The sequence below is a fragment of the Macrotis lagotis genome, chromosome 2 (assembly GCF_037893015.1).
Source record: "Macrotis lagotis isolate mMagLag1 chromosome 2, bilby.v1.9.chrom.fasta, whole genome shotgun sequence".
Taxonomy (NCBI): domain Eukaryota; kingdom Metazoa; phylum Chordata; class Mammalia; order Peramelemorphia; family Peramelidae; genus Macrotis; species Macrotis lagotis.
In genome coordinates, this window is record NC_133659.1 from 232,589,539 (window position 1) to 232,603,088 (window position 13,550).

General features: G+C 34.6%; 2 protein-coding genes across 2 annotated transcripts in view; both read left to right on the forward strand.

Annotated features, from left to right (window-relative positions):
* DNAH9 (dynein axonemal heavy chain 9) overlaps positions 1 to 13,550 on the forward strand; it is a 546,775-nt gene that overhangs the window by 239,170 nt on the left and 294,055 nt on the right. The window lies entirely within an intron of this gene.
* The window catches only part of LOC141510872 (dynein axonemal heavy chain 9-like), a 46,522-nt gene that overhangs the window by 29,472 nt on the left and 3,500 nt on the right, over positions 1 to 13,550 (forward strand). Inside the window, 4 exon segments of the mRNA XM_074220293.1 lie at positions 2,155 to 2,307; positions 7,678 to 7,803; positions 9,496 to 9,735; positions 10,296 to 10,452. Coding sequence (XP_074076394.1) covers positions 2,155 to 2,307; positions 7,678 to 7,803; positions 9,496 to 9,735; positions 10,296 to 10,433 — 657 coding nt within the window. The 3' untranslated portion in view covers positions 10,434 to 10,452.

Sequence of the window (13,550 nt, forward strand, 5' to 3'; positions counted from 1 at the left end):
TCCTTATGGCAAGAACTACTTAATTTTTGTCTTTGTATATTCAGTAAGAGTCTGGTCCATAGTGGGCTTTTTTTATTTTCCATAGTAGACTCTTAATAGATGCCTATTGATTAGTTGGTTGACCATTAATGGATGACATTGTATCTGATGGCACTTATGGATCCATGTAAGTATTTTTTGGAGCACAAGAAGCTGCTTCTTTCAGAGATGGCCCCAGCTCTTATTTCTTTTAAGAAGAACTCAATGTCTGTTATATGCTCACAAAATTTGGGTGATATTTCATGACACAGGATTCCCCTAATATTTCTCTATATTTTATTTCTTCCTTAATATATTATTTCTTTTATATTTCATTTCTTCCACCTATGTCTATTTTCCATTATATCAAGGAAAATTTTATTCTCCTTAATAGACTAAAGAGTAAATATGAGTTACTCTTAAAGACCAGTTTTTACTTTTTAAATACATAAGTGCTGCACAGTACTGTTGAAGGAAAAAAAACACAAAAAATAATGTACTACATATTGTACAACTTATATTACTGTCAAATTCAATTCAATGGACTTAATACATACTACTATAGCCACTATGTGAAGAAGAGGAAAAGAAGAAGAAAGAAGGAAAAGGGGGGGGAAGAAGGAAGTAAACTTCCTTCCATTAAGGTGCTTACATTTTACCTATGGGAATAATAAAATTTACCCAAGTTATATGCATAATATGACAAAGTAATTTGAAGAAATACAGTACTAGAACTGGGAGTATCAGGAAAAGTTTTGTGTAGGAAGTAATAGTGAAACTATACTTTGAAGGATACAAAATCTATAAGGCACAATTGAGAAGGGGGAAATTTGCAGACAAAAAACTACTTATACAAAAGTAAGGAGATAGAGGTTAAAATATTGTGCTTTGGGAAGTGATTAGTTTGGTATGGAGAATGTAAGAAGAGGAATAATGTACAATAAGACAGAAAAGGTAGGAAGAAGCTACATTATTTAGAGTTTTAAATGCCAGACTGGGTACTTTGCATTTTATTATAAGGGCAATATGAATATATTAAAATATTTTAGCCAGGAGATAGAACAAAATGAATTTTAGGAAAGTCATATAGTAGCTAGATTAAAGAGGGAAAAGACTGGAGATTGGGAGTCTAATTAAGAAACTGTTGTAATAAACCAAGTGAGAGATGAGACATCATGAGTGAAAATAAAAAATAGATTCTAGAAAATTTGTAAAGGTTCAATCAATCAGACTTGATGACTGATTGAATATAGTAAGTTGATGGAGAGGAAAGAATATGATTCCAAGGCTGTAAACCTAGATGAGTGGAAGGAGCATGCTTCAATCCATTCAAATTGAAATGCCTTGTCATGAGATACAAAATAGTTATTCGGTAAGATCTACCAACCTTGATTCATCTTATTTGCTGTACTCTGAAATCTTCCCTCTTGTATTCTGAATATCAGATTCTTTGTCCTGGGTGGTGAGGCTTAATTTACTTTACATAGAAAAGCTATCAGGACACCAACCATTCAGACACAAAGACAGAAGATGAAATCCAGAGATTTAGGGTGGGAAGAAAGATATATTTGGAAATGAATATATGAAAACCAAAGAATGCATCAATAACAAATTCAAAACAACAAGCAATGCCATCCTAAGGTCAAACCTGCAAATCCACAATGACATTTTTCCAGAGGGTGTCAGAAAATTATAAACTGAATCTGGAGAAAAAAGTCCAAAGGCAAAGTAGAGTTCTATAATGTAACAAAAAATAGAAAAATACCTCAAAGAAAAAGAAGTATTAGACACTAGTAAAAAACCAGTTTGTCTCCCAAAAGTCAGTCATTGACCTTTTTTTTGGCAGTGGCATGCTGGTCACACTCCTCTTGTCTTTCACATCCTTAGCAGTTTCTTTACTATTGCCCCACATGCTACTACCCTTGCTATTTCAATGCTCTTCTCCCCAATTGCTTTTCCCATTCCACTGCATAAACTAAACTATAACTTTTCAACAAATGGAAACTGTATCTTTTATCTCTTTTTGTTGTATACAACAAAGTACCTAGGCAAGTGATAGGTTTTCCACTGGTACTATTTAAGCTGATAATTATCCTTGTTAATATTCTCTCAACTTTTGTGTGGTTTCTTTTGTAGGTTCAGCGCCATCTTTCCAAGCTGTTTGACAGCATGGCAAGGATGAAATTCCAGGTGGACTCCAGCCAAAAACCAACTAAGAAAAGCCTTGGCATGTATAGTAAAGAGGAGGAGTATGTGAATTTCAGTGAGCCTTGTGACTGTAATGGCCAGGTAAAGTAGAAAAGCTCTTACTTCCCTCCATGTCCTCCCTTCCTTCCAACCCCTCCTTTTTTTTTTAAGGCTTTTGCAAGGCAAATGGGGTTAAGTGGCTTTCCCAGGGCCACACAGCTAGGTAATTATTAAGTGTCTGAGACCAGATTTGAACCCAGGTACTCCTGACTCCAGGGCCGGTGCTTTATCCACTGCGCCACCTTAGCTGCCCCCACTGCGCCACCTAGTCGCCCCCCAACCCCTCCTTTTGCCAGAGTTCTAAGAAGAGTGCTAAGTTTTAAAATGATTAGTATCAATCTAAAGAACTGGACATTCCTGAACAGGGTCAAACTGTTATCTACTTTCCCTCTATTTACTGTGTGAAAAGATTGTTAAAAACCTATATTTTTTCTGTAAATTTTCAACTTCATTTGAACTTAAACAACTTTAATGCTGGATATTATTCACAAGTTCACATCTTGTTATGTCCCATAGAGCTATTCACATGTAAAAAAAATAAATAAAAACATCCAATGCAAATCAGTGATATCAGAATGTACAAATTATCAATGATTGGTAATAATAGAACAAAACATTTTGGCTTTTCTGTCTCAGTAGGGACTTCAAAAAAATAATACCTAACCTTTAGCTAATACTTAATAGGTGCTGGGTACTGTACCAAACACTTTATAATTAATATCCTGCTTGATTCTAATGAGAATCCTAGGAACTAGGTAATATTATTATCCACATTATATAGACGAAGAAACTAAGGCAAACTGATTAAATTACTTATCTAGGATCACTCAATTGGTAAACATTTAAGACCAAATTTGTACCCAGGTCTTACCACTGCAGGCCTGACTCTATATCCACCTGACCATTTAATCCTGGGATACCTTCATCTAATAGCAAATATTCCTCATACCCCAGAAAAAAAAAATCCCTGCTCCTGGAATTCTTCTACTATTTAAAGGATACTACCTTTAAGCTCTTCTCGAGAAGACCTGAGAAAGCTTCCACATGTCTCATCCTTGCACAGGTAAATTGTTCATGGATCCTTAGAAACTCAACCTCTAACCAATGTTTTATATTTCTACTATAATGCAAGTAGTTATCACTACCCTAATAAAACTTGAAGACTTTTTACTCCCTGAGTGGTCCAATGAAGCGATGAAAACAATGCAGCAGTTACTTGCCTTTAGAACAAATTTGAGTGCATTTCCTTTGAGACATAAGCACAATAGTATCAGATTTATTCCTGAATTACACCTAATCATCAAAACTCTTAGAAAAAAAAAATTTTTTTTAACAAGAATGAGTCTGAAAATCTTACGTGCCAGAGTGGGACTTGAGCTAAAGGAAGGATTTAAATAGGTTTACTTCTAAATCATTTCCTTAACCTCATAATAGAATAAAGAAGCAATAAATCTATGATTTTTTAATCCAGTTTTTACCCATATTTGGTTTCTTTTTTGATCACTTTCACTTTACTGAGGAGCCTTACAAATTGTTTTCCTCTGGCTTGCTACTCAGACCTAAGTATATTCCCTGGACAAACTGGTCTGCTGTTATTTTAAAATTAGGATCTCTTCAGTCTTCCTGAAGAGAAAATGGGTCCTTTGTTTCCCCACAGCCCAACTAGCATGCACATGAATGCTATTTCCCTTTTCTTTACTTTTCCTTCAGATTAAGTGTACTGTTACTACTCAAGTGAACTTATGGGGGAAATTCAACCACTCCTAGTGCTCTGCCTTCTCAACCAAAGGTAGAATTAGGATTCCCTCAGTGGGAAAATATCCAAAATCTTATGTATAATTTTTACTTAAAATGCAGTAAATACTTTCCCTGTTAAAGATCTTTCAATGTGAAAGTGAAGTCTTTCAATGTGAAAGTGAAGTATTTCAATGATTTTGATCTCCAATTTCTTTTATTTTCCTGATTTATAATTATTGCTTCCTGCAGGCCCTTTCCTACCATATAAAAAGGAGTCACTATGTTAAGATATCACAATTAAGTGGCAAAAGCAATAGTCATAATCAGGAGACTGGCCTGGATATTTTTTTAGATATTTATGAACTGTGTGGTCAACGTCGATTCACTTACTCTCTCACATGTACTCTTCTTATTTTGGAGTCATTCTGAATCAAGAACTTCTATATAGAAAAGTATCATTATGATTATACTCAATGCCATGTATAACTGTGAGTCAGAGTCTAGCATAGAGATCATCTTTCAGTAAGTCACAGGTAAAGTGTCAAAAGTTTACACTTATAATTATAAAGAGAGAGAAAGTATAATATATGGTAGTGGAGTAAATTATAATTATAAGGAGAGAGAAAGTATAATATATGGTAGTGGAGTAAATTACAATCAGGAACCAACAGCAACTGTGGAAAAATAAGGAAGTAACTTCTGCGATGGATTTATGATAAAGAATGTGATCCTCCTGAGACAAAGCTGATGATATCAGAATACAGACTGAAACACATTTTTTTTCTCTTTCATTTACTTTATTTCTCATGAGGTTCTATATTTTTGTGGGGGAGAGGGTATTATGTTTACTCTTAAACAAGAATATTTCAGTGCCTTCTGTGGGGGGGGGAAGCAAGAATAGTGGTAATTTTGTAAAACTCAAAATAAATAAAATCTTTCATCAATTAAAAAGAAAGGTTACACTTATATTCATGACCTAGAATCTCAAACTTGTATTTACATGATTTAAATTCAATTTGGGAAAGCTTCCTACAAATCACTTTTTAACTTATTCCTCTACTCATATAGAGGGATGTGCAAGATTGCTGGGGCAAAGTAAAATAATTAAATTCATTGATTTTTATACTTATATATATTATACAACTTTGATAAATATATTGATACAATATTGATATATAATACAATTTTTATTTATACAACAAATCTTAAATCATTTTACAGCTTTAAAAAAGCCTTTTAATTAGCAAGATATTTTCCTTCTGCTAAAATCACTTATTTAACATGATCTAGCATTAAATTCTCAAGATTTTTGATACATATACTTTAATCATTAAATCAGATATCACATTGGATATTGAGTGCCTTTGATGAGCAATTGGCTTTTTGCCATATCTAGTCTTGGTTCAACACCATAATTTTTCATATAGATTTAAATAAGGAGATGTCCCTGACACTGAAATATATTTATCTTCATCTCTTGAATAATTTTTTCACTACTAAAGTCATATAATATGGTGAGAATTTTTATAATCCTAGAACAATTCTGTTTGTCACCATATGAAACTATTTATCAAAATTCATCATTCTTTCAACGAGGTCAAGACTTCTGTGCCCAATGAAAGCACAAATTTACCAACATATTTTGGGAATAGATGTGTTGTAGGTCTTACAAGCTTACCTAGATTTCTTTTGACAGTGGTTTTGGCATAACTTTAAAAGCTTTAGTTTCATTTGTAAAAATTACCTTTTTCTGATCTTTAGTACCCCAGTCTTTGTATTGGCTTACTCATGACAATCATTTGAATTCATGGCAATAGTTAGCTATATTTTTACTGATTTTGTCACTATTCATCCAACTTCAAGAAATCTACGTTACACTGTGGAAGAATCAATGACAACCCCCCCCCCCCCAGCCTCCTAGTCTCACTAAAGGTCTTTGGTTATTTTCTGAAGACTACTTATTCAATTTCATAGAAACAAGGTATCAGTTCTTTACATCTTGCTTTGTTTTGAACCACTCTTTTGTTTTCTTCTTTGCGTGACTGTTCTACTTCAATGTAGGCTCAAATGATCCTTGAAACATTTGACCAGCTGCTACTAACAGCTGCTGCAATATCTAAAACTTTGAAGGGTGATCTTTAAGAGGTACATGTTTTACATGTTTCCAAATTGAATGAAAAGTCCTCAGACTGAGTTTCTGGGTAATTAATAGTCAATTTATCAGTTGTTGGGGCAACTAGGTGGCGTAGCGGATAAAGCACTGGCCTTGGAGTCAGGAGTACCTGGGTTCAAATGTGGTCTCAGACATTTAATTACCTAGCTGTGTGGCCTTGAGCAAGCCACTTAACTCCATTTGCCTTGCAAAAAAACCTAAAAAAAAATTTATCAGTTGGCTAGCTGATAACCATTATATTGATGGTCTGGGTTTTCTCTTATAACTAAAGGAAAAATCATGGAGATCATTAAATCCTTAAATACCCTTTGAAAAGGGGGTGACTCAACAGGTATAAACCAATACTGATTGGTAAACAATGAGAAGATGGACTTTCAAATGAGGGAGTGGGATAAAAGTCTTCAACTCCCCCTTCTGAGAAATTAGCTTGATCATGAAACTCAGTCATTTGGACAAAAGAATTCACCTCTTCTGAGACCTCTCTAGTTGATTTTCTCCTTCATGGGCTATCCTAAACTCCAATGGAGGAGTACAGGACGTTGTTATAATGCTTTGGTGATGGAATTCACCTAGATTAGATTCTATTTACATTCTTAAAAAAAAGGAAGGTCTACAAAACGGCTGTGGTCCCTTGAAAAAAATCAAGGAGTATGTTCCTAGAGAATTTGGGCAATATCCTCTATCAGTAATAACCTTCAGAAACTCTAGGCAGAGTTCTGAATCAGGCTTGAACCAACAGAAGCACAAAATTATAATTCCCTTGTAACTTTCCAAACAAAAATATTCTCCCTGGCTACCACTCCCCTGTGGGTGTTGTCTCCTCCCCCTCTCAAATTTTAGTTCTTTGATAGCAGAGATTGTCTTTGCTTTTATTTTTGTAACCCCAATACTTGGCATAGTGCCCATAACATAGGAATACCTTAATAATTTTTTCATTCATTCTTAGCACCCTACCATTTGTTCCTCCATTCTAACTTTTCTATCCCACAATTATTAAAAATTCAAAGTCTTATGCACACTATTTCCATTTAACATTTTTCTATCTAATATACTAAATGACTCAATGCAGTTGAATGCTTTAAATTATTGTTAGAGGTGTGAAAGAGGACACATTTTATTTATGTGTGATTTTGAGCTATAACCATAAGTCGTTTAACTACTTTGGATTGAATTTCCTTCATTGATAAAATAAAGGCATTGGACTAGATGGCCTCCAAAACCTTTACCAGCTTCAATACACCAAATCCCTGAATTTCCTAATTTGGATTCATACCCCCAAGATAAATGAAAGCTGAACTGGATCCCTTTGTTCTTCCTTAAGCTGATACCATACCCTCAAAAAAAAAATGGTAAAGTGATGAATAAATCTTGTTAAGTCATTCTGTCTTGTGGGAATCTTCTAATAGATTCCTTCCTTACAAACCACTCATTTCCCTGTTACATTATGATAATCACAACCACCTCAATGTATAGAAGCAGTCTTTGACCTTGGATTCTTTTAGGTTGAAATCTGGCTGAACCATGTACTTGATCACATGAGAGCTACCATAAGACATGAAATGACAGAAGGTGTCACTGCCTATGAAGAGAAACCTAGGGAACAATGGCTCTTTGACTACCCTGCTCAGGTATTTTCCTTGCAAGGATTCTTCTGTACCTGGAAAATTTCTGTTTCCCTTGTTTTGGTTTAAAAAGTAGATTTCCCCAATTTTCAACCTTGCACCACTGGGTATCTATTTGTCAGACCATAACTGAGAAATATTCCAAATAAGCAAAGTAATTTTTTAGAAGGGGGAAGGACCTAGACATAGATTAAATATAGGTCACCAAAAAACTTGGGATATCATTTTGAGAGGCCAAGGGCTATCTTTGTTCCTGTTCTCTCATTTTAGTGAGATGGAAATATTCTGAATGTCAAAGGGAAAATGAATGGGACATATTCACATTTATATTCAAATCTGTTGTAGCTCCCCCTGGACAAATTCTACTTCATATTGATAGGGCCATCATGCCTAGGCATGGATGAGACAATCACATTTTATGTCCCCTACAGCTGAAATCAAGATAAAAGCATAGAGTTTAGCCTTGAGAGGAAAAAGAAGTAATATTAAGGGTAAAATAAATCAAGGGATTGTGAATGATATCCCTGCTTTGACTTGGTGATAGGGAACAGGGAATGGAGAGGGAGAAAATTATGGGCTGACTAGTCTAGAGGAACCTCAAGGATATTTAGTCTTCAAGCAAGTCTAATTACATTTCTCAGTCTCTTTAAAGCTAGTTACTCTGATTTTCCGTACCTTGGGAATAGTTTTATATTATGACTTTGGCTTTCATGTCAGATGGCCATGCCTTAATAAAATATACAAAATTCAGGGTACAAAAATATTGACAAAACAGATAAATTGGTGATGACTAATTTTATTATAAAAGTATTTTATATGACAAAAGAATCATTTCACTCTTACTTCAAAAAATGAGTTTAACCAATTGCCTTAAAAATAAAATTTAACCATCTATATCCAGAGAAAGAATTGTGGAGTTTGAACAAAGACCAAAGACTATTATTACTTTTAATTTAAAAAAACTTATCTCACTATGTAATTTTATATATCTTATACTTTATTTATCTTCCTTAAGGATATGATTTCTCTCTCATCACATTCAACTTAGAGATCAATGTATGCCATGGAAACAATGTAAAGACTAACAGGTTGCCTTCTGTTGGGAGTGGGGGGAGAGAAGAAAGATGAGGGGGAAATTGTAAAATTAAAAATAAATAAAAATCTTTCTTTTATAAAAAAATTTAAAAATAAAATTTAATTTTCAAAAGTAAAAGTTACATGCATGTTGTATAACACTTTTTAACTTTTAAGAATCACAATTATTGCATAAAGTTATTTATTATAATTGTAGTCTATCAAAATAAATTGCAACCCAGTAGAATTTAACTATATAATATAATTTGACTATGTAATATGCCAAGAGAAAAATTGATCTTAGGATCAGTGAAACAGTTTTTGAAGTTGCATAACTGGCTAGAATATGTCTATGTGACACTTCACCTAAGTTTAACCTTCCTAGGTGTCAAGACTCATCATTTTATTATTCTTTTCATTCTTATTTATTTAGTCCAATTATTTGATAGTCCAGTTCTTACTTAAATACATCAGTTCACAAAGTACTCAATATAGTGTCATAAACTCAAATCAAATAGACAAGAGAAGGCTTTTTAACACCCAAGGTCTTTGCTATTTGGCAGAGAACTTATCTAAGAATTTATAATTTTAATTAGCTCACCCAAATGATTCTTTACCCTACAGGTAGCCTTGACCTGTACCCAGATCTGGTGGACCACAGAGGTAGGAATTGCCTTTGCTAGACTGGAAGAAGGGTATGAAAGTGCCATGAAGGAATATTATAAGAAGCAAGTTACTCAACTCAACACTCTGATCACACTGCTAATTGGTCAGCTCTCCAAGGGAGATCGACAAAAAATCATGACCATCTGTACTATTGATGTTCATGCCCGGGATGTAGTGGCCAAGATGATCTCTCAAAAGGTTGGTTTCAGGACCTTTGGGCACCTGTGCATGTGGAAGCTATACCTACTTTGTCCAAATGAAATTTAGAGTTCTAGAGAGATATAAACCTAGAAAATCAGGTACCCTAAGTCTCTTCATAGTCACAACACAAGAGAGAGGGATAGAGATTAGTAATATGAGTAAAGTCAACTTTTGAATACTATATCAAAAATAGTTACTATGTACCAAAAATACTATACTATAATTACTGCGTTATTTCCTGCCAATGACAGTTGTTTACAGATGCTTCTATATACCAAAAACAACTGTTTTTTAAACTAGTCAAATGATATTTTAGACTCTTGAAGCAAATCACTTTGTGATGTTGGGCAAAGCATTTCATGTCACTGAAACTTTTTTTCTAATCTGTCAAATGAAGGGGCAAGATTCAGTCCAACTAAAGTCACTTCCAAGTTTGTGTTGTAAAGCATTATGATTATATAAAAGTCCCATGTGCTGTGTGTCCAAAGTGTTAAATATTTATTGTTTGATTACAACCAGAAGCTTCTATTATTTACTCTGTTGTTTTCGATAGGTAGAGAGCACTCAAGCTTTCCTCTGGTTGTCTCAGCTACGCCATCGATGGGATGATGAGAAGAAACATTGCTTTGCCAACATTTGTGATGCTGAATTCCTCTACTCTTATGAGTACCTTGGTAACACACCCCGCCTGGTGATTACCCCTCTGACAGACAGGTGAGTACCAGATTTCCTCTGGTCTCTCACAAACAGAATTTGTAAAGTCTATCTTGACTGAGGAAAAATAAAGAAATTCCAAATAATTTCCTTCATAAATCTTGTTCTATGTCTACCCACAGGGGTAGAGTGGGGATGTATAGTCTGGGAAAGACAAGATTTAAGTGGGAACCTAATAACTGTATTCAAGTAATTGAAATGCTGCCATATGGAAGCAATGTTCTTTGACCCAAGAAGGCAGAAAAAAGAGTAATGGATAGGGGGGAAAAAAAGACAAACTTGACTTGACATCAGGAAAATCTTCTTAATGATAGATTTGTCCAAAAGTGGAACATACTACCTCAAGAAAATTTTCCCCTCACTGGACTTCTTTAGACAGAGATTGTATAACCACTTGTCAGTTATATTTCAATGGAGATTCTTTTTTTGTATATAAATTGGAACTGCTAGCTACTGAGACCTCTTTCAACTATGAAATTCTGTGATTCTGTGACCACAATTGGCATGTCAGGAAAAGGTCTCCCTATCTCTATTCTATTTCTTCTCCAATTCATCCTTTACACAGCTTCCAAAGTGATTTTCCTAAGGCATATCTAATAATATAGTCCCCCAGCTCAATAAAATCCATTGGTTCCCTGTAGTTATTGAAATTCACTTCTACCTTTTCTTTTCAAGCACTTCAAAACCTGGTTCCAGTGCCTTTCCAGTCATATTAAACATTGTTCTCATTCAGGCACAATTCAGTCCAGTTAAACTATCTTTCTTTCTGTACCTCACTCAACAAATGCCCTATCTTTCTCAATATCTTTGACTGTCCTGTGTGCCTGAAAGCACTCCTTCCTTACCTGACTCTTCTTGCCTGTTTCCTTCAGAGCTCAGGTAAAACTCTATATTCTACTTTTCTGATTCTCCTGATGTCTAGTGACTTTTCCCACCAATTATTTTATATTTGTTTTTAAATATTTTGCATATACTTGTGTAGCTCTTCTAAACCCTAAGAATTCTTATTCCAACTCCAGATCTCACTGAGTCAATCCCTGAGCATGTCTACATCTCTTCTTCTGAGTTCTGGGGCATTCCTGAAGGGTTGAACTATAAGTTAATCAATAAATAATAAACAGGTCAACTAGATAGTCCAGTAGATAGAACACCAGACCTGAAGTCAAGAAGATCTGAGTTCAAATGTGACCTCAGACACCTCCTAGCTGTGTGACCCTGGGCAACTAACTTATCCCTATTTGCCTATTTCCTCATCTGAAAAATGACCTGAAAAAGAAAATGGAACTCCATTTCAATATCTTTTCCAAGAAAACCTCAAAGAGTTGGTCACAACTGAAATAAATGAATTACAACAAAATGTGCCAGGCACTATGCTAAGTGCCAAGGATATATAAAAGAGGCAAAAAACAGTTCCAACCCCAAGGATTTTATGATTTAATATACATATTAATATTATAATGTAATATAGAAATATATAAAATATAAATATATAATAATATACAATATAAATTATTACACAAAATAAGCTAAATACAGACTAAATAGGAGAGGGAAAACAGTGAAATTAAGAAGGGTTGAGAAAGGTTTCCTAGAGAGGCTAAGCTTTTGGTTAGAACTTAATAAGAATCCAAGGGAATTAGTAGTTGGAACAGAGGAAGAAGAGCATTCCAAGAATGGGGAACAATCAGAGAAAAGTAGTGTGTTTTGTTTAGGGAACAGTCAGGAGGCCTTGAGAAGTCCTTATTGGGAAATAAGGTATAAAAAGACTAATCTCTAATATTGTTAATTCAAGCTCCCCTCCCCCCCAGTGTAGAGTATTTTCTTCAATGTGTTCAAAGGAAAGTATTATGAATTCATTCTGTCAACTGGGGAAAGATCTTGGTAGTTTGTGTAAATATTGACTCTATTTTCTGGAAGAAGATATTAAGAATGTAAAACCATGGTTTTGTTTAATTAGCATCAATGAGTTTCCACAAAGGAATATTTGTTACTAATTTATATAGTAATAAGAGAAATCACAAAGCATCTCCTCCCTAAATAGGGAGTTGGGGGGGTGAGCAAATGGCAAATGGAGGGGAGAGAAAGGGAACATCATCATCTTCTATCTTTCAACTAAATCCCTGAGAAGAGTGATCTCATTTAAAGCAAGGGCTAAAAAGTACTTTTTCCACATTTCTACTTCAATATGCAGCAGAGTTCTGATCTCACTGCTCCTGAACTAGGACAAGGAGGTCAATCTTTGTATTCTTCTTGCCTTCTCATCAATGTTTAGCTTTTGACAAATGCAAGCATAAATTTATGTAATTATATTTGTGGATTTCTCATTCTGCTAGATTTTCTAGTTCAGAAGCTTATAGACCATCTACAATGATTGTTGGCCTTTCCTCTCCAAGAGGACCAAAATGACATCATTACATTAAAATCAAATTTCACTGTGTCCAAGTGCAACTGATCAGACCAATAGGAGCTCAGAATGCTCTACCACAGGTCAGGCACACATAGTTCATTTGAATATTCATGGTGGATTCTCTAAAATTTTTGCCTCATTTACTGCATAAACTTGCAGAATTTCTTTACTTAAAAGAATAATCATGAAGAGGAAAAAAAAAAAAAGAACAAAAACCACATTTCAGGCCCACATGGGATCCAGGTAGGCAGCTTGCATTCCCTTGATCACAGCTAGGCAGAACCCAATCTATGCCTTGGCTATTTAGGGCCTTTTGTAAGCATTTTCCAGTCCAAAAACAATCACAATACATGTGCAAGCTCTAAATTAGAGAGTAGTCTCCTTCCTTTCCAGAAGTAGATTCCTCTGCCTTTTCCAGGAAGACTATGCTAGACAAGGTTTGAGGATAGATCTCCTTTTAGCCAGGTTCTGTTACATGTATATGTGCATGTTGTATTCCCCAGCAGAATGAAAGCTCCTTTAGGGCAAGAATTGTTTCATAATTTCTTCATATCCTTTCCAGTTAGTTCTATTTCTTTTTCTGAGTTTAGTTCATTTAAAAATCTCTGTTTGGTCTTCTCACAGTTTGGGTATTTTATATATTTGAAGGTATTCCTCTTTTGTGTCCTTTTCTTTTGTGTATCAGTGTGTG